Below are 20,493 nucleotides of genomic sequence, written 5' to 3' on the forward strand. Positions count from 1 at the left end.
ATAAGGCATTGGGCCATCACTAACCAGAACAGCTTCAATGTGCCTTGGCATAGATTCTACAAATATTTGGAACTCTATTGGGGGGATGGAACACCATTCTTCCACAAAATCAAATATTATTTGGTGTTTTGTTGATGGTGGTGGAAAACGCAGTCTCTGTCACTGCTTCAGAATCTCTGGTTAGTGTTCAGTTGAGTTAAGATCTGTTGACTGAAATATACACACACACACACACCCTTTAAACCCCCTATGTTGCTTTGAGACCCGATTTCAATGTCAATTGTTGTTGGCCTATTATTTATACCAGCTCATCACTTATTGTTGTTCCTTTATTGTTGGTAATTTTAAAAACCAATTAAACAGATGACGTAAGCAGTGTCAGGTAGCCTAGTGGTTAGAGCGTTGGGCCAGCTACCGAAAGGTCGCTGGTTTGAGTCCGTGATCCAACAAGGTAAAACATCGGTTGATGTGCCCTTGAGCAAGGCACTTAAACCTAATTGCTTCTGTAAGTCGCTCTGGATAAGACCGTCTGCTAAATGACTAAAATGTATGTATTCGGCATTAGATATTCTAACGTTAAAATATTATGTTTAATGCGAAGATCAACCTCCAGGCAATAATTATAGTTTGTTTATGTACAAAATTATCTGCTATGTCTAAATAGGCAATGACCAGTTTGGCGTTTTACCAAAGAGCACCATGTTATTACAAAGTGGGGTGTAACTTCCTGGTGCCAATCACTTTGTGCTGCTGTTGCACTTGTGCATTCCTACCGTTGGCAGCTGTTCCCTGTTTCTACTGAGAGCCTTTTAACACAAACCTGTTGGGGAATTCCTATCATTAACAATTAAACACACGCACGTGAGCATGCATACTTGCACGCATGGACAGGCGTGCACGCACAGAGGCATACAGGCACACACCAAGATCCTTTTTAGGATTAACATAAAGTGGGATTTGACTATGTTCCTACTTTGCTGTCTTCCAAATATTTCATCTATCTTCTTGCCCAGCTGAATGACCAAGGCTATAGATTTCCTCCTGCTGAAAGACGCTATCATAACTTCCATAATCCTGTGACATTATCAGAGTCAGAGTTTCAGTAATTAAAATGGATGTGAGATGTTCTGACCATTGTGACTGTCACGTTTCGATGGCAGGAAAAGGGCTGAAGTCAAGCGCAGGAGACGGAGGTCCGTTGAACAAAACGTTTAATAATCCATAAACAAAATGCCGCAACAAGGCAGGGTGCAGAGTCCCAATATGGCAGGAGAACAGCTCCAAAATCCAAAATAGACGGGGCGCAGCCCGGCAACCCTAAAACCTAAATAGTACGCGGCGTAGTCTAATACATATATATATCCTGGCCACAATTTAAAACATAACAAGAAACAATCCCGCACAAATCCCCAAACAAAACGGACAAACTAAATACCCCCCCTAATTACAAACAAGGAACAGGTGCAGACAAAAAACAGACATAACTAACAGACACCGAAACATGGATCGGTGGCAGCTAGTAGGCCGGCGACGACGACCGCCGCCGAGCACCGCCCGACCGGAGAGAGGCGCCACCTTCTGTGGACGTTGTGACAATGACTTAAAATGTATTGGTGTTGTGATGTTGGCAGAGATGGCCTTGATTCTTTTGATGAATGCCATTGTACTGTTCCGTTCTGAATGTATTTAACACATGTTCTGAATGTATTTAACACCTGTTCTGAATGTATTTAACACCTGTTCTGAATGTATTTAACACCTGTTCTGAATGTATTTAACACCTGGGCATATACTATAGCTGGGTTATATAAATATATTGAACAAAAATATAAATGCCGGTTTTGATACAGCCTGGAATTGAACCAGGGTCTAGCACTCAGATGCAGTGTCTTAGACCGCTGCGCCACTCGGGAGCCCCAGAAATATAAACACAACATGTAAAGGGTTGGTCTCATGTTTCATGAGCTGAATTAAAAGATCCTAGAAATGATCCATATGCACAAAAAGCTTATTTCTCTTAAATTTTGTGCACAAATTTATTAACATCCCTGTTAGTGAGTATTTCTCCTTTGCCAAGATAATCCATCCACCTGACAGGTTACATTCCCCCAATACAAACTCAAAATGTCACTCACAACAAAGGGAACTACCAAAGAAAATCACTTACCACCAAACAAAACAGAAAGGGGTTCTGAAAGGCACCCATGTGGGCACTCAGTGAGAAATGCTCACTAACAGGGATGTAAACACATTTGTGCACATACTTTGAGAGAAATAAGCTTTTTGTGCGTATGGAACATTTTTAGGATCTTTTAATTCACCTCATGAAACATTACATTTACATTTACATTACATTTAAGTCATTTAGCAGAAACATGGGACCAACCCTTTACATGTTGCGTTTATATTTCTGGGGCTCCCGAGTGGCGCAGCAGTCTAAGACACTGCATCTCAGTGCTAGACCCTGGTTCAATTCCAGGCTGTATCACAACCAGCCGTGATTGGGAGTCCCATTGGGCTGCACACAATTGGTGGAGCGTCGTTAGGGTTTGGCTGGGGTAGGCTGTCATTGTAAATAAGAATTTGTTCTTAACTGACTTGCCTAGTTAATTAAATTAAATAAAAAATATGTGGGTGCCCACAAAGTTGGCAAAGCCATTAGTAAGGGGTTCTAAAAAAACACCCACCATGGATGCCCACTAGGTTTGCTTCCGAAAAGACAAACTAAAAGAAAAACCCACAACAACTTAGGATAGGTAGTAAAATAATTTGGAATAAAACCCACAACAGGGGAAACCAAAACTCAGGCTTCTTTCAAAATGATTTAGGTTGAGCTTGAAATGGCACCTCAGTTGACATGAAGTGTAGGTCTCCCAACATCTCTCAAGCTGAACTGGAGCACTGGGGTCAGCCACTCGAAAATAGCACCTGGGCCAACACCGTTGAAACACCTTCCCACTAATGACATGGCAACCAGCGCAGGTGTAACACAATGACTGACGAGGTGACAACAATATGTGCACCCTACCTTCTAAAATGCTACAGTGGGGGAAAAAAGTATTTGATCCCCTGCTGATTTTGTACGTTTGCCCACTTACAAAGAAATGATCAGTCTATAATTTTAATAGTAGGTTCATTTGAACAGTGAGAGACAGAATAACAACAAAAAAATCCAGAAAAACGCATGTCAAAAATGTTATAAAATGATTTGCATTTTAATGAGGGAAATAAGCAGCACCGCGGGCGCTGCACCGCCCGCACCATACCAGGCAGGGATACAGCCCGACAGGATGCTCTCAATTGTGCATCTGTAAAAGTTTGTGAGGGTTTTAGGTGCCAAGGCCAATTTCTTCAGACTCCTGAGGTTGAAGAGGCACTGTTGCGCCTTCTTCACCACACTGTCTGTGTGGGGGGATCATTTCAGTTTGTCAGTGATGTGTACGCAGAGGAACTTGAAGCTTTCCACCTGCTCCACTGCGGTCCCGGCGATGTGGATATGGGGGTGCTCCCTCTGCTGTTTCCTGCAGAGAGAGGTTGGGGTCAGAGCCAGGGTCAGCCACAGTATAGTCGTTTTCTACAGTTGTTATATAATAATGGTTCCTGTAGCCTGTACAGTGCACTACTGTTATTGGTCTTACCTTAGACAAGATGAGCGGTTCCAGTAGTTGTAAAGTGAAGTCAGTGTTTATTGAACTCGTTGGCCTCACTTGTTGGTGTGTTATGTATAAACTGAGACTCTACATCCACTAGCTAGCACTGAGAAAACTGTATTTAAATTGTGTTATGTTATTTATGCTATGTTGATATTACCTTGGTGCTTCTTTCTGAAAGCACTCTTTTGTCGGTCTGTACACATCCAGTGTGAGAGCAAGACTCTCAGTGGTGTTGACTGAAAACTCATTGAACCTTCAGGGCCAAAGCTGACAGGGGCTGCATAGGTGTGTGTGTGGTATGTTTGCGGTGTGTGTGTGTGGTATTTGAGAGAGTGTGTGTGTGTGAACAGCCTATCCTGTTCCCTGAGTCTGAGCCCCTTCACATTTTAGTGTATGTAGTGCGGATGCTGCTTGCTCCGAAATTGGTTTGCTTTTTACCTCATAAGGAAAGTTGGCTTCGTCTACAGCCGCTCCTCTCCAAACAGTGTGTGTGTGCGCACGCGTGCATGACCAGAATCGTCTCCCTGTGCCCCACTTTGAGGTTTTGGTTTCACATGAAAATGTATGTGTGTGTTTACACTATAGCGATACAAATATATGAACTGTATTCAGATACTTTATAGGCCTACTGTTTATGATATGAAAACCGTTCAGACACTGTTAGTCGATATGAGATCCATTCCGGTAATAGTCTATTTAATAGGCAATGGGCTCAGTCAGGTGAGTCGGCCCTGCCTAGGGTCCAACACTTAAAGATTATTGCAGTACGGTCATTTCCAAAAGAGAACTGCGTTCAAAATGTGAGTTTGAGTGAGATCGGATTCTGTTTCTGGCGGAGTGCAGAGAGGCTTCTTGGCACACGGAACAATGTCTAAATAGTATTCACATTTTTCATTTGAGATGGATTTGACTAGAGTATATTGTCCTGCAGTCTGGCTTTGGCTACCGAGCTGTCAAAAAAGAGGCTCAGACACAGAGTTTCAGCATATTAACTTTACTGGCATAAAGGGTGTTGTACCTGGCAAGGTGAATAGGCCATTTTGAGAGATGTTTTGATGTAACATATATGGAGCGGTACACCTGCCTCAGTCCTCGGTGTTTCTCTGTAACCTGCAAAGCGTTAAATAGCCCTGTAATATTTTCCTATTTTCTTATGGCTTTATAAATCACACAGCATACTAAGGCCTCATCCTAAATAGTACCCTATTCCCTACATAGAGCTCTGGTCAAAATGTGTGCACTACTTATGGGCCCTGCTCAAACGTAGTGCACTATATAGGGAATAGGGTGCCATTTGGGACGCACTTCAAATCATTAGTATGGATGGAATCCAGAGGTCTAATGGCAACCAGGCTGCTCTCAAGTCACTTTGTTATTACAGCAATCCCAGCGAAGTAAAGGGGGGTAACTGGGGCTGAAAATGTAGATTTGATTTATAGCGTAGCTTGAATTTATGTCCAACTTTCTATTTTTGTCTGTAAGAGTGCTGAATTGATCTTTGCCCAATTTCTCACTGAGAGGCCCGCAACATCTGGAAGTGGGAACATCTTTGTATCGAATAGACATAGTTACTACTACTCCTCAACCTTTGGGTGGTTCTGTCTCTCTCTCTCGCTCTCTCTTTCACGCTCTCACTCTGAAGCGCCAGGAATTTACACCTGTTGGGGATATAGCTTTACTATGTCTGTTGGATTGGATTCAAGTCTGTCTGGGTTTCTCTGAGAAGGTATCAGATGCTAATACTGCATATAATAAACGGTTTCTGGGGAGGAGACGTGGGGAGCAACAGGTCACACTAACTCTCCGTCTAAGCCATTCACCCGGGCCCATATTCAGAGCCTCTCAGAATAGGAGTGCTGATCTAGGATCAGGTCACCCCATTTATTCATTATGATTTAAAAGCTAAAACTGATCCTGGATCAGTACTCTGAGGCGCTTTGTGAATGCAGGCCCTGAGCTGCTGTCACATTTCATATTAGGTCTAGTAGTGCAGAAGTGAAGCTGTACAGCTTAGTCATGATTAACACTGCTTTATATTGTTAAATGCTACTTGATAGTATCAGTATCCTCTGTGTTTGACCGGCAGTACGGCGGGGATATAAATAACTTTTATTTGCAACGGCTAAAGTGCTTTTATTTATTGCAAGTTCTCAAACAGGATGTTCACGAGGATGTGAATATACTGCTCGCTGTCTCTCTCCCCCTCCCTCTCTCTGTCTCCAAGCCGAGCACGCAATTTAATCCTTGAACACCGTATCCTCCTCGCGTTATCTACATGAAGCGATGATATGTGTATCATTCTTTATGGTTTCATAATAACTGCCTTATTTTTCAAAGCTGGTACAGTTGCCATGCGGTTATTTATCACTGCTTGGTTCACGGAGATTAATGAACCATAACTTTTTCTGGCGGAGTCGAACCCCGCCTGGCATACCCAGTGGTTGCGTCCCAAGTGGCAACATATTCCCTATATAGTGCACTACTACCAGAGCTGTGGGCCCTGGTCAAACGTAGTGTACTACAGTATATAGGGAACAGGGTGCTATATGGGATGCAGAGACAAAGACTACACCATCACCTGAAGGTATTTGGAAGGTTATCATCGCCATAACTCCAAAATAAATCGAAACTTTTTTCTACTATTTGTCGTTGATGCCACTGCGGCATACAGCTAGTAGTTATGACTGTTATTTTGCTCCTGTACGCGCTCTCTCTCTAAGCCGTCAGAAACACAACTTCTTTAAGCCATGCCGACTGGGTTGATAAGGTAGAATTTGATAGTGCTGCCTCGCCTGCCTGCAAACCCTCGGAAAGTTCAAAGCTGGCAACTGTTCATAAATCTTCTTGTTATTACCTTGTGCATCTGTCTGGTACTCTCTTTCTCTGCTTCCAGGTGGAGGCTGATGATGTGCTGCTGATAAGCACTGCAATGTCCTCTTTCCTCTCACTCTCGCTCTCTCGCTCATTTCAATTTAAGGGGCTTTAGTAGCATGGGAAACATATATGTTAACATTGCCAAAGCAAGTGAAGTAGATGATAAACAAAAGGGAAAATAAATATGGGTTATATTTACAATGGTGTTTGTTCTTCACTGGTTGCCCTTTTCTTGTGGCAACAGGTCACAAATCTTGCTGCTGTGATAGCACACTGGTATTTCACCCAGTAGATATGGGAGTTTCACTGGGCAGTGTTCACTGCTCACCGAGTCTGTACATAGTCAAAGCTTCCCTTAAGTTTGGGTCAGTCACAGTGGTCAGGTATTCTGCCACTGTGTACTCTCTGATTAGGGCCAAATAGCATTCTAGTTTGCTCTGTTTTTTTTAAATTCTTTCCAATGTGTCAAGTAATTATATTTTTGTTTTCTCATGATTTGGTTGGGTGTAATTGTGTTGCTGTCCTGGGGCTCTGTGGGGTCTGTTTGTGTTTGTGAACAGATCCCCAGGACCAGCTTGCTTAGGGGGCTCTTCTCCAGGTTCATCTCTCCGTAGGTGATGGCTTTGTTATAGAAGGTTTGGGAATCGTTTCCTTTTAGGTGGTTGTAGAACTGAACGGTTCTTTTCTGGATTTTGATAATTAGCGGTCATCAGCCTAATTCTACTCTGCATGCATTATTTGGTGTTTTACGTTGTACACTGAGGATATTTTTGCAGAATTCTGCATGCAGAGTCTCAATTTGGTCTTTGTCCCATTTTGTGAATTTTTGGTTGGTGAGTGGACCCCAGACCTCACAACTAAAAAGGCAATGGGTCTATAACTGATTGAAGTATTTTTAAGCCAGATCCTAATTGGTATGTCAAATTTTATGTTCCTTTTGATGGCATAGAATGCCCTTCTTGCCTTGTCTCTCAGATCATTCACAGGTTTGTGGAAGTTACCTGTGGCGCTGATGTTTTTAGCCCGAGGTATGTATCGTTTTGTGTGCTCTAGAGCAACGGCGTCTAGATGGAATTTGTATTTTTGGTCCTGGCAACTGGACCATCATTTTTGTCTAACTGAGATTTACTGTCCGGGCCCAGGTCTCGCTCGCTCTCTTTCTTTGTCTGTCTCACTCTCTTTCTCTCTATGCATAGATGCTACTTCTCTCCAATAAGACTTACCCACAATATGTGCATGCTTGCATTTTAAATGTGTTTCGTCAACTGCAGTCATCCAATTCGGTTATGTCTATCAATGTTACAATTAGATTAGGCATACTAGAATGTAAGATCCATTCACCCACCACCAATAGCAGCAGTAGTACTTTCATCATGGCTTATTTCCTAAGGGCTTTAATTTGTTGAATACATTTCCTCTTTAACCTGTCGAGGAGAAGGAAGCCATCCATGCATTGTCCTTGATCTGCCTGTGCTGGAAGGAGATTCACTTTGTTAGTGCAATGATAGGCCTTTACTGCAGGCAACCGACTGATTGAATGGCATCCTTCTCAAGGTCAGGCTTCAGTTAAGAGCTATTTTCTGCTTACCTGTGCAGCTTGACAGCCACTGTCTCTATCCCAAATTGCACTCTATTCCCTACCTAATCCACTGCTTTTGAACAGAGCCCTATGGGCATAAGTAGTACGCTGTAGAGGGAATAGGGTGCCTTCTGGGACTTAGCCACTGAATCTGCACACGAACTGCCTTTACAGTGACACAGACAGACTGGCTTAGTAAAAGGAGAGGCTCATCCCAACTGGTAACATGAAGGGAAACAAAAAAATGACACAAAGGGAGGAGAAATGTAATAATTAGGATTTTAAACTACACCGTGTGAAGACATTGAGTTTCAAGTTGTTTTAATCATATCCTCCCATTTTCCCCCTATGTCAACTGGTTAAACAACCTATTACATAATCAGCACACTGTGATCATAGGCCTAAGGTCAGGGATCAAAGGTCATTTTGGGCTCAATGTTACTTTCCTCTTCTTGTTTGGAATGAGGTGGCAAGACGTATTTCTACAGATGTCAATGTCCAGATAACTATCAACAGAATTCACCCTAAATCAGTTTATATGCAGACACCCAGGCTACATACAGTTGAATATGCTCTATGTGATATAGTGTGGTAGCACAGCATTATCTGACCATTATTATCAAAGTTGTGATATAATGTAGCGTTGTAGTAGGTCAATGATGGAAATGGACGGATATGATTTGTGATGGACTAGACCGTGTCTGTTCTGGAACGCTCTATTGCTCTAACCCGAGACATAGCCATGAAGATGTCTTCATTAACTAACTGTCTTCAAAGCTCTCACATCTCACAAGACGACAAGCTGTAGTCAGACACTCATTAGGCTCCACTTCCTCTCTGGTCTCTAAAGCAGCTAATGTTTTGAAGTGAATTTTCTGCCCTGCCACATTAGATGTAGCCGAGTCTGACCCTGTGCTCTGCGCGCTAAACCCTCTACCCGCCTGTCATTTCATTTGGTTAGTGTGTGTGTGTTTTAAAAACACTCATCCTGGCTGACACCGATCACCTGGCGCTGTCACCGTAACCACGGGAGGCCCTCGACAACCTGACACGGTGACGAGATCAAATCACAGTGATAATCCACCGTACCATATGGGGGCGAAACTGATTCACCTGCTCCAGACACACACACACACACACACACACACACACACACACACACACACACACACACACACACACACACACACAGAGAGAGAACAGCTGCACTCCCACCAGCAGGATAGATGGATTGTACTGAACACCACACAGCTCCACCAATAGGATTAGCAGGTTTAGGCGTGTAAAGGTCCTCCATGTTCTCCTTCTCCTTGTAATCAACCCCACAAACACCTAATGCTGCTTTATGATCAGCTAATTCCCCCACATACACACACATACAGGCAAACAGGTGCACCCTCAAGTGCGAACGCCACACACACACACACACACACACACACACACACACACACACACACACACACACACACACACACACACACACACACACACACACACACACACACACACACACACACACACACACACACACACACACACACCCATGGATCTAGTTGTGTTCGTGTGCGAGCTTGTGTCTGTGTAGTTGTTTATTTCTCCTATCTCCAGTGGCCCTAGATGGGTATCTTTGTAAGCTCTGCTCTGCTCCGCATAACTTCTTTAGACTCACTCAGTGTATCAGAGCTCACTCCTCAGGTGTACTACTACACAGTAAACAGTAGCAGCCAGGTAAGAAAGCCTCTATTGTGGCACTGAGAGAGATCTGGGGGAGTTTGGATCAGATTGTGACTGAGACAACATCACCTTGTTTATCCGGTAAACAATTCAACCCCCGAGCGCCTAAAAAAAATCACGGCTGCGTGTTTAACAAGAGAGCAGCGGAGAGAGAGAGAATCTAGTTTCCTTTTCTAGATAAACCTGGCGCCGGGAGATAGCAACACACTGACACATCTCTGATTCTCATGCAGCGTGAAGATACTACAGAAAGGTGTGTGTGTGTGTGTGTGTGTGTGTGTGTGTGTGTGTGTGTGTGTGTGTGTGTGTGTGTGTGTGTGTTTGGGAGTGTTTTGCGTGCTAGCTCACTGATCTGAACTCGCCCTTTGATACCTGTGTGAAGAGGAGAGATAATGACATTCTCACAACCTGTAGATTGTCACGTAGTTGTAGTGTAGCGTCATCTGGTTTGATCTTCATCACACACCTAAGAGACATCCCTGCCTCCCTCAACCCTCTGCTGATCTAGGATCAGGTCCCCCCTGTCCATATAATCGTGTTCATTATGATCTAAAATACAAAACTGATCCTGGATCAGCACCTCTACTCTAAGATGCATTGTGAATGCCGGCCTTCTCTGGCTGGGTGTGCTGGTGCCATGTTGTGGCCAGAGAACAATTCAACAACACAACACCCATTCTTCCCAGGGACGGATGCTGCATCATGGCGCCCCTCTGATCCAGAGAGATCTTTGTCAGATTTAGAACATGGTTGATAACACCTAGACAATCTTATCAGATTCAGCTTAACTATGATATTCTCCTACTTGCCAGTAAATAGTCGTAACAGTGGGGGGGAAAGTGTATAAGGCAACCTGGTAACATCACTTACAGTAAAAGATGCAGTGTGGTCTGCTAAGAGATGAGCCTGATATCCATGTCCATGCTAAGAAAAACTATTGTGTAATTGTATAGATTTTTGAAATGTGACGTTCATATAGAAAATGATGTTATGCTGTCTGTGTTCATTAGAACAAGAAAAAGTGTGAGTGATTTGACTGCAAACAACTTCATGTTGGAGAGGAGCGCTTATCCATGTCTTTGACTGATAATCAGCTCGTTATAGTGTTGATCATTTTCATCTCTCGCTCTCTCTCAATCTCTCGCTCCCTCTTCATCACTCTCTGTCTCGCTCTCTCTCAATCTCCCTCTCCCTCTTCATCACTCTCTGTCTCGCTCTCTCTCTCACTCCCTCTCCCTCGCTCTCTCTCGCTCCCTCTCCCTCTCTCCATCTTTCTCTCGTGCTCTTTCTTCATCTCGCTCTCTTTATCTCTCTACCTCCCTCTATCATAGCAACAGAGACTGTTAATGGCTTTGGCAGCAAGCCCTGATAATCAGCTTGTTATCACGTTGATCATTTACAGCTCTCCTTCTCTCAACCTCTTTTCCATAGCAACAGAGACTGTTAATGGCTTTGGCAGGGAGCCATGGTGGCGACTGGCGAGTAGAGGAGAGTAACGGTGTCAAGACAGGCAACACTACTTAGGCCTGTAGCTATAGAGCTATATAGTATTTAATACTTCCCTCCACTCCAGGTCCCAGTCCCCACCCCACTTATCAGAAGTGAAAAAAACAACAACATATGCAACCCCTGAGCGAGCGGCGCGAAGGAAGCGGTGCCCTAGCCCCCAACATGGCTAACTGTGCATGAAATTGGACTGATAGCAGTTATTGACCAGAGGCTCAGCCCCCAAGAGGAAGAGGGGGGAAGCGGCCGGCTGTGTGTTACCCGATTGACTGAAAACTCCTCGGCCGGTTGGCTTTGATGGCTGGCACTTTAAGGAAAGAGTGATTTAATGGAATCTGCCAGACCTCATCAATGTAAGGGCTTCTTGACGGGCCCCCTTCACTCTACCTCGACCCCCGCGTCTCTGGTTTATAACGCATCAGTGACAGGGGACAGATGTTGTTTTATATAAACCAACCAGGATATTGTTTCACCTCTGACTGGACTCTTAAGGACAGAGCTGTGTGTGTGCGTGCGTGCGTGCGTGTGTGTGTGTATGTGTAGTTGTGTATGAGGGAGAGTGTGTGTGTGTGTGTGTGTGTGTGTGTGTGTGTGTGTGTGTGTGTGTGTGTGTGTGTGTGTGTGTGTGTGTGTGTGTGTGTGTGTGTGTGTGTGTGTGTGTGAGAACAGCCTGTCCTGTTCCCTGACCACCCTGGAGCCAGAGCTGAGCCACTTCACTGAGGAGGCTATTTTAGTCCTCTATAAATAGCCTATTGAATTTAGCCAGCTTGATAAGCCTATAATTAATGTGGCCGTCATTAGGTACGGACATGTTCATCTGTAGAGGACCCTGCTGCTGAGGGGAGTGTGTGTGTGTGTGTGCGTGCAAGGAGTCTTCACTGCCCTTGTTATAAAGGGTGAACTCAAGTGAACTGGACTGCTGTGATAACTGTTATAGAGGGCTTACTGGCTGGGGCTGGATACCAGACATATTGCCCTCTGTTTTTGTTGGGGGTGCAAAGGCCTTTTGTTGTGGAGCTGTAGGATACAACACAGCCTCATCTATCAAACCCAAAGCCCTGTTGTGATGCACGGAGACGGAGTCCTCAGCGGATCTCACTTCTATTGCATTGGAATTGCATCATTAATAGTGCAGAGATTATTCTCCAGAGCGACTCACAAGAAACTCCATTGACCCCTAGGGGAGGACTAGAAACCAGACACAGTCTGCCTCCCAAATAGCACACTATTCCAGGGCCCATGGTCAAAAGTAGTGCACTTTATGGAGAATAGGGTGCAATTTGGGAGGCAGACAATGTTTTTACAGTAGGAATATCTAATAGGAGGGCCGTTTAGCAGTTAATCAATATACAGCAGGGAGCAGGAGAAAGACAGAGGGGGGAGGGAGAGAGAGCGAGAGGGGGGAGAGCGAGAGCGAGAGGGAGAGGGAGCGGTAAAGTGACCGAGTGAGATGAGGGGAACGAGAAGGAGCGAGAGGGAGAAAGTAATAGCTGCTAGTGTTAATGACAAGCAGTCAGTCTGAAGCGGCTCAACTCCCAAACACTGGTGCTACTCTCCTCTCTGTCTCCTCGTCTCATCTGGCCTGCGTAATTGCCCTCCTGGAACCTGCCATGCGGAGCGACTGCTATCTGCCTCTTCTTCTTCTCTCTCTCTCTCTCTCCCCTCCTAGTGAAGACTGGCAGCTGTTGGATGTTGAGGGGAGAGGGGCTCACAGGTCAACTCCCAAAGTGGGGCTCCGCGCATCCACAAGATGTCATAATTAATATCTATCTGGGGGGCCCCTGTGCTCTGAGAAGGCGGAGGGAGGATAGGGTGGGTTGTGGATAAATGGAAGCCAAACAGTAAAATACACCAGACTTCTTATTCACACTATTCCCTATATAGTGCAGTATTTTTAACCAGAACCTTATGGGCCCTTGTAAAAAGTAATACATTATATAGGGGATAGGGTACCATTTGGGACGCATTCTCATTTCTTTACTCTAGTATTTGCATGGTGTTCTCCTGCCGCGTGTGTCCGTACCTAGAGATATTCCACAGTGGTATACCAGGGGAACTTATTCATCTTTGGGGACCGACCAGTGTTTTTCCTAGTTAAGCAAATATACATTAGCCACACAGTGTGAGATACAGACTCCCTCCCAGCACCTTGAGAACAAGCTGTTATTTCTTTCTGTGCTCTCTCTCTCTCGCTCTCTCTCTCTCTCTCTTTCTCTCGCTCTCTGTGCTTTCTTTCTGCTTTTGCTCCCTCTCCCCTCTCTCGTTCCCCCTCTATTTATCTGACTCTCTCTCCCCCCTCTATCATACCTCCCTATCTTTCTCTTGCTCTCTCTCTGACCCTCCCCCCCTCTCTCTCTCTCTCTCTCTCTCTCATCCCTTTCTCTCTCTCTCATCCCTTTCTCTCTCTCTAACATGATGCCTGGGGCCAGATCCCTCTCTCACTCTGTCTCTCTCTCCCTCTCTCATCTCTCATCCCACTCTCCCCCCTCCCTCTTTCTCTCTCATCTCTTCTCTCTCTCTCTCTCTAACATGACGCCTGGGGCCAGTTCTCTCTCTGTCTCATCTGCTGCTTAATTTCACTGGCGCGGCCCTCGTAATGAAGCGCCTTGATGTACATTTGCCAATTTCTGCCTGTGCCACTGCAGTATAATTGGGATGTGACTGAGCATGAATACCCGGCGCAGGGTTGGTTGACCTCCACACGACCCTACAGATAATGCTTTGGTCATAATAGAAGTATTATCTCCCCTAATCTGGGAATGGATAGGGGTTGTCTGCAGGGTTCCAGGGATGGAGATGGAGGCTGTGTCCCAAATGGCAGCCTATTGCCTATATAGTGCATTGGCTCTGGTCAAAAGTAGGGAACTATTTAGGGAATAGGGTGCCATTACAGACACAGTTTTGAAGATTAATTGGTCTAAACTCCCTACAGTACTCCTAGGCAGGGCTAAAATAATATAGCATTTTTTTCCCCACATGCTTGTACTGACAACGATATATACATATTTATTAGGGATGGGCACCTTTATCCAGATATCCGAACGGATGTTAGTATTCAATTACTTGAGTGAATGTTAATTTCTGGAGATATATTTTTGGGGGGCTTATTTTGAAAAAGCATTGTTATATACATAAGCAATAAGGTCCGAGGGGGTGTGGTATATGGCCAATATAGAACGACGCAACGCAGAGTGCCTGGATACAGCCTTTAGCCGTGGTATTTTGGCCATATATCACAAACCCCCGAGGTGCCTTATTGCTATTATAAACTGGTTACCAACGTAATTAGAGAAGTACAAATAAATGTTTCGTCATACCTGTGGTATACAGTCTGATTTATACCACGGCTGTCAGCCAATCAGCTTTCAGGGCACGAACCACCCAGTTTATAAATATTATTAGATTATCCTTGTGACATCACACACATGGATATGCCATGACATTTGAAATACTTAATGTAATAAAACAACACACTTTTGAAAATGTGTTTTATAACGTGCGTTAAGCTCCTGCTGCGCATTTAGTCTTCCAGTCCAGTCTGCCCTGACATCGGTATGCTATTTTCCCCACTTCAAATGGCAATTACAGGCACGCACTTATAACAGAGTTTCCACAAGATCCGACACAGATAAATGCAAAACACTCACCAGAAAACTGTTTTTGTAACAGAATCAACCCTTTTCACCCGCCACCTCCACCCACCCCAGCTAACTCTGCCACCACTGCTGAAAATAATCCTAGGGGAAACACTGTTCATCATCCATCCTCAGAGGGGCGGTAGGGGCCCCTGAATGGCCCTTCTCTATTCCCACCTGAGGCCTGCAAATGAAGGGGCCTCCTGTGCTCCACACACACACAGCTCTGCTCGCTGTAATAGCTGTGTCCCAAATGGCACCATATTCCCTATATAGTCCATTACTTTTGGTCAGAGCCCTATAGGTTTAAAATAGTGCACTATATATGCAAATAGTGTGCCATTTGTGACTGTGACATTGTTTCCAGCCTGCAGCACCTGACTGGCTGGCTGACCTTGGTTTGAGAGCTCATCACGGCAACATTGGGAAAATCAGATTGGACTTGACGTGTACCCCAGCCACTGACCTTGATAAGTGTGTGAGGTGCCTGCAGCAGGAGGTCTTGGGCGAATAAGTGTGTGTTTGTGGTTCTTTTTGTCTATCTGCCTGTCTCGATGTGTGTGTGTCGCTGTGTGCGTCACTCTGTATGCGTGTGCATATGTTTGCATGTATATGCGTGCTTATGCCTGCGTGGGTTTGTCTTCGTGAGTAAGGAGGCTGAGGGGAATGAAGCATGAGTCAAGCCAACACATGGCAGGGACATGGCTCGACACATGGCAGGAACATGGCTCGACACATGGCAGGGACATGGCTCGACACATGGCAGGGACATGGCTCGACACATGGCAGGGACATGGCTCGACACATGGCAGGGACATGGCTCGACACATGGCAGGAACCGTCATCTCTAATTACTGTTAATTTTGCGTCTCCCAAATAGAATCCATTAAACCCCAAACATACCGAAGCCACTCGGTCTAAAAGCACACCTGAACCGTGCTTCTATGGTATTTTCTCCACACTGTTTATTTCTGGTTACTTACCAGAGAGAGAAGGATATGGAGAGAGCGAAATGGCAGGAAATCAAGGGAGAGGAAAAGAGCGAGAGGGAGGGAGTGAGAGGAGAGAAAAATAGCGAGTGTGATCGAAAGAGGTAGAGAGATTGAGCATGACAGAAATGGCAGGAGAGATAGAGAAGAATCGCAGGAAGGAGAGCGACAGAAAGAGTATCTGAGGATGAAAATGCATTTTTCTTTCTTTCCCACTGAGATGCTATTTGGTTGTGTGAAATGATTAATTTCACACGTATACAGGTCATCCCTGGAAGCAGCAACATCTCATTCACTAGGGGCCCCAGTCAGCAACAAAACAGAACACGAGCCGTCTAGATGGAAATTGAGCAAACATCGCACACACTCACAGTATACACACACAGACGGTACACACACAAATTAGAGACACACACACACACCAGTACGTCAATAAATCTTTGGAGGTTAAACCTGAGAGTAGGAGAATGTGAGCAGCTCCTCTCATCACCAAGGTAAAAGTCACCCAGTACATTAGGCCTGTCAGTACCAGGAAGTAACAGCGGAGCTCCTAACCAATCAGGTGTCCCTGTTAGACAGGTACTCTCTCTCAAACAGACTACCTATGTTTGCAGAAGTAGGATGGCGATGGAACCTTGAAATATGGGGTTTGTGTAAATAAGGATGTGGGACTGTTTTTAGCTCAGTGTGTGTGTGTGTGTTGTGTGTGTGACTAGAGTGTGGAGGAGAGCCTGGGACAGAATAGAGTCTCTGTGTAGAGTGGGACAGTTCTTGGTTTGTTTAATTCTGTTACTAGCCTGCTGCACATTAAATAAAGCTATATCTTTCCATGAAGCTATGAATGCCATCAACAAACAAATTTTACTCAGACACTTCCTTCTCTATTTCTTTAACCCTGTTTAACATATCTCCCTGTCTTTACATATTTGATGGTATTAAACACCTGTAATATACTATGCAAGAGAGAAGACAATGAGGGGCTATGCACAATGTGCAAGGTGCCCAGGATGATGACAATAATAATAAATACCATTCATACTTATGTAATGAAGTTCAGTTTTTTATTTTCTAATACTTTTCAAAAAATTCTAAAAACCTGTTTTCGCTTTGGCATTACGGGGTATTGTGTGTAGATTGATGCGAAAAAAAAACAACATATTAAATGCATTTTAGAATAAGGCTAACTAACAATGTGGGAAAGGTGAAGGGGTCTGAATACTTTCCGAATGCACTGTATGGAAATGTTTTAAGCAGAACATACCATGGAGCTTTTTGCTATATAATTTAGAATTTTATGACCCCTTGATGTATCCAAAAATATTTTGGGCCCTACTGCTATTAGCCCATATAAACGCATTGAATAACAGATTCATTACATGGAACAACAGTCCCAAAAAATCTAAAGGAAGTTTGTTCTGATGTGTCTGTCCTATATCTGAGAGATATAGTACAAGAAAGATCAGGATTTTTATATATATATTTTTTTACCCCTTATTTTTGGCACTAAAAAGTCTCCATATATAGTTCCATTCATTTTCTCAACTGGTACCGGGGGACCTTCAGATGAGTCTAGAGCAAAACAACCGACATATAAATGTTCGTGAGAGTCTCACCTTTCCACCGTGTGTAGCCCAAACTGTTCGGACACTACAGACGATTTTGTGAGAAGAACGGTTTTCGGGAAGTCTCTTGGTCTGACAAAGACCGCTCTGTCACCTTTCACCGCAGATGCTGAAGTGCGACATAGGCGAATGCAGTGGATTGAGACGCATCCAAAAGAACAGATCTCTAGCTTAAACTGACATATTTTTATGGAGATGTTTGTATTATGCTAGTTAGATTTTCACGGTGACACAGACATCAACCTTATTAAGGAGATGATTTTATCCAAAGCGACTTAGTCATGCGTGCATACATTTGTTGTATGGGTGGCCCCAGCGGGAATTGAACCCACAACCCTTGGGGTTCTAAGTGCTATGTTCTACCACTGAGCAACACAGGTCAGTATACCTAATCTACTAACGTGTTCTCTCCTCTCTCCTCTGTAGTGGATAATGTACTGACCGGTTCTCTCCTGTCTCCTCTGTAGTGGATAATGTACTGACCGGTTCTCTCCTGTCTCGTCTGTAGTGGATAATGTACTGACCGGTTCTCTCCTGTCTCCTCTGTAGTGGATAATGTACAGACCGGTTCTCTCCTGGCTCTTCTGTAGTGGATAATGTACTGACCGGTTCTCTCCTGTCTTGTCTGTAGTGGATAATGTACTGACCGGTTCTCTCCTGTCTCGTCTGTAGTGGATAATGTACTGACCGGTTCTCTCCTGGCTCTTTTGTAGTGGATAATGTACTGACCGGTTCTCTCCTGTCTCCTCTGTAGTGGATAATGTACAGACCAGTTCTCTCCTGGCTCTTCTGTAGTGGATAATGTACAGACCGGTTCTCTCCTGGCTCTTCTGTAGTGGATAATGTACAGACCGGTTCTCTCCTGGCTCTTCTGTAGTGGATAATGTACTGACCGGTTCTCTCCTGTCTCCTCTGTAGTGGATAATGTACTGACCGGTTCTCTCCTGGCTCTTCTGTAGTGGATAATGTACTAACCGGTTCTCTCCTGTCTCGTCTGTAGTGGATAATGTACTGACCGGTTCTCTCCTGTCTCGTCTGTAGTGGATAATGTACTGACCGGTTCTCTCCTGTCTCGTCTGTAGTGGATAATGTACTGACCGGTTCTCTCCTGTCTCGTCTGTAGTGGATAATGTACTGACCGGTTCTCTCCTGTCTCGTCTGTAGTGGATAATGTACTGACCGGTTCTCTCCTGTCTCGTCTGTAGTGGATAATGTACTGACCGGTTCTCTCCTGTCTCGTCTGTAGTGGATAACGTACTGACAGTTCCTTTCCTTTCTCCTCTAGTGGATGATCCAGACGCCTCACAAGGTGGCCACGTTCTTCGGCTGCATCGGGACGGACCACTTTGGAGAGATCCTGAAACAGAAGGCTGAGGAAGCCCATGTTGACGCTCGCTACTACCAACAGACCCAGGAGCCAACCGGAACCTGCGCTGCCTGCATCACCGGGGACAACAGGTCAGGCCTCGTCCAATCAGCTCTAAGCTAAGCAACACCGGTTGCGTCCCAATAATCTCCTTCTCCTGAAGTGTGCCCATGTTCACTTCCCGTCATGGATTTGACTGGTATGGAAACTCCCTCCCTCTAGCCAATGCCTCCACCAATCCAATGCTTTTAAATTAAGTGGGGAGAAGTGCACACTTCAGGAGGAAGGAGCGAGAACCTGGTGTAAGTCCCAATTATCTGTCCCCCAAGAGTAATTTCGGTTCATTTCAAGTTTATAGAGTCGTTAAATGGTGACGGCTCGTCATACGTAAATGCTAGTCGGTCATCTTTCATCAAAGGAAAGCACTTACTGTACATTCCTTCCACTTTAGTGGAATCTTGCAGCCTCAGTGACTCGTCTTGTCACCCATCTACAGTACAGGCTCAGTCTGACACAGAGGGTGCAGCCCAAATGGCACCCTCTTCCTTACATAGTGCACTACTTCTGACCACAACCCCTCTTGGCCCTGTTCAAAAGTACTGCACTATATAGGGAGTAGGGTGCCATTTGGGACGCAAAACAAGAGGGTAGATGCAACACTAGGGCGGCAGGTAGCCTAGCGCTTAGACCGTTGGGCCAGTAACCGAAAGGTCGCTAGTTTGAATCCACGAGCCGGTTGCTCAAGGGTCGCCTTTGATAATGGCTGACCATGGAAAAACATTTTTACACCTGCATATAATACGCACTTGTACATGTGTGAAACAGGACAAATATAAGCAAATTATATTAGATGTATTTGGATCGCTCTCCTCACCTGTCAGACACCTTGTGTGTGTGTCAGTCAGACACCTCCTGTCTGTCAGTAGTATTGATCCTCAGACTGTCAACCGCTTCTCACGCTGCTGTCATCATCAACACGTCTCACACACACAGCAGAGGACACACACATGCACACACACAGGGCCAGGTGTGGATCAATAAGTCCTCAGTAAAGACTCAGTCTGTCTGGCCTTTCATCTCCCGCTACTGGAGGTGTCACTCACCGTGTATGTGTGTGGTGTGTGTGTGTGTGTGTGTGTGTGTGTGTGTGTGTGTGTGTGTGTGTGTGTGTGTGTGTTTGTTAGTCTCTAGCGGCTGGCCTGCCCTGTCGGCCTGGCAGACAGTCCCAGTGAACGAGCTCTCTTAGTGGGGCTTGTTTGATGTGGGCTCTGACACCTGAAAAGGTCAGTCTGTGTGCTTCAGGAGAGGAGCCCTGTAATATGTCTTCCAGGTGTTTAACAGACAGCTCAGGAGGCCAGGTTAAAGGTCACGGCAGGGCTGGGTTATGAGGAAGATTCCAGCCAGTCAGTGTGTAATAACCTCTGCTTTGATTAGGCTTGCCAATCTCGCTCTTCAGAAGCTGCATCATATGGTCTTTTCCTCTAACACACACACCTCTGTAGCTCCCTTGTCCTCCACGGCTCAATGCAACGCCA

The 20,493-nt window shown here is 45.0% G+C and overlaps 1 protein-coding gene across 1 annotated transcript in view; it reads left to right on the forward strand.

The window, feature by feature from the left end:
- adkb (adenosine kinase b) overlaps positions 1-20,493 on the forward strand; it is a gene marked incomplete at its 5' end in the record, with an annotated part of 290,820 nt that overhangs the window by 105,005 nt on the left and 165,322 nt on the right. Inside the window, 1 exon segment of the mRNA NM_001165301.1 lies at positions 18,878-19,050. Coding sequence (NP_001158773.1) covers positions 18,878-19,050 — 173 coding nt within the window.

Source organism: Salmo salar, chromosome 01 (assembly GCF_965601325.2).
Source record: "Salmo salar chromosome 01, fSalSal1, whole genome shotgun sequence".
Lineage (NCBI taxonomy): Eukaryota > Metazoa > Chordata > Actinopteri > Salmoniformes > Salmonidae > Salmo > Salmo salar.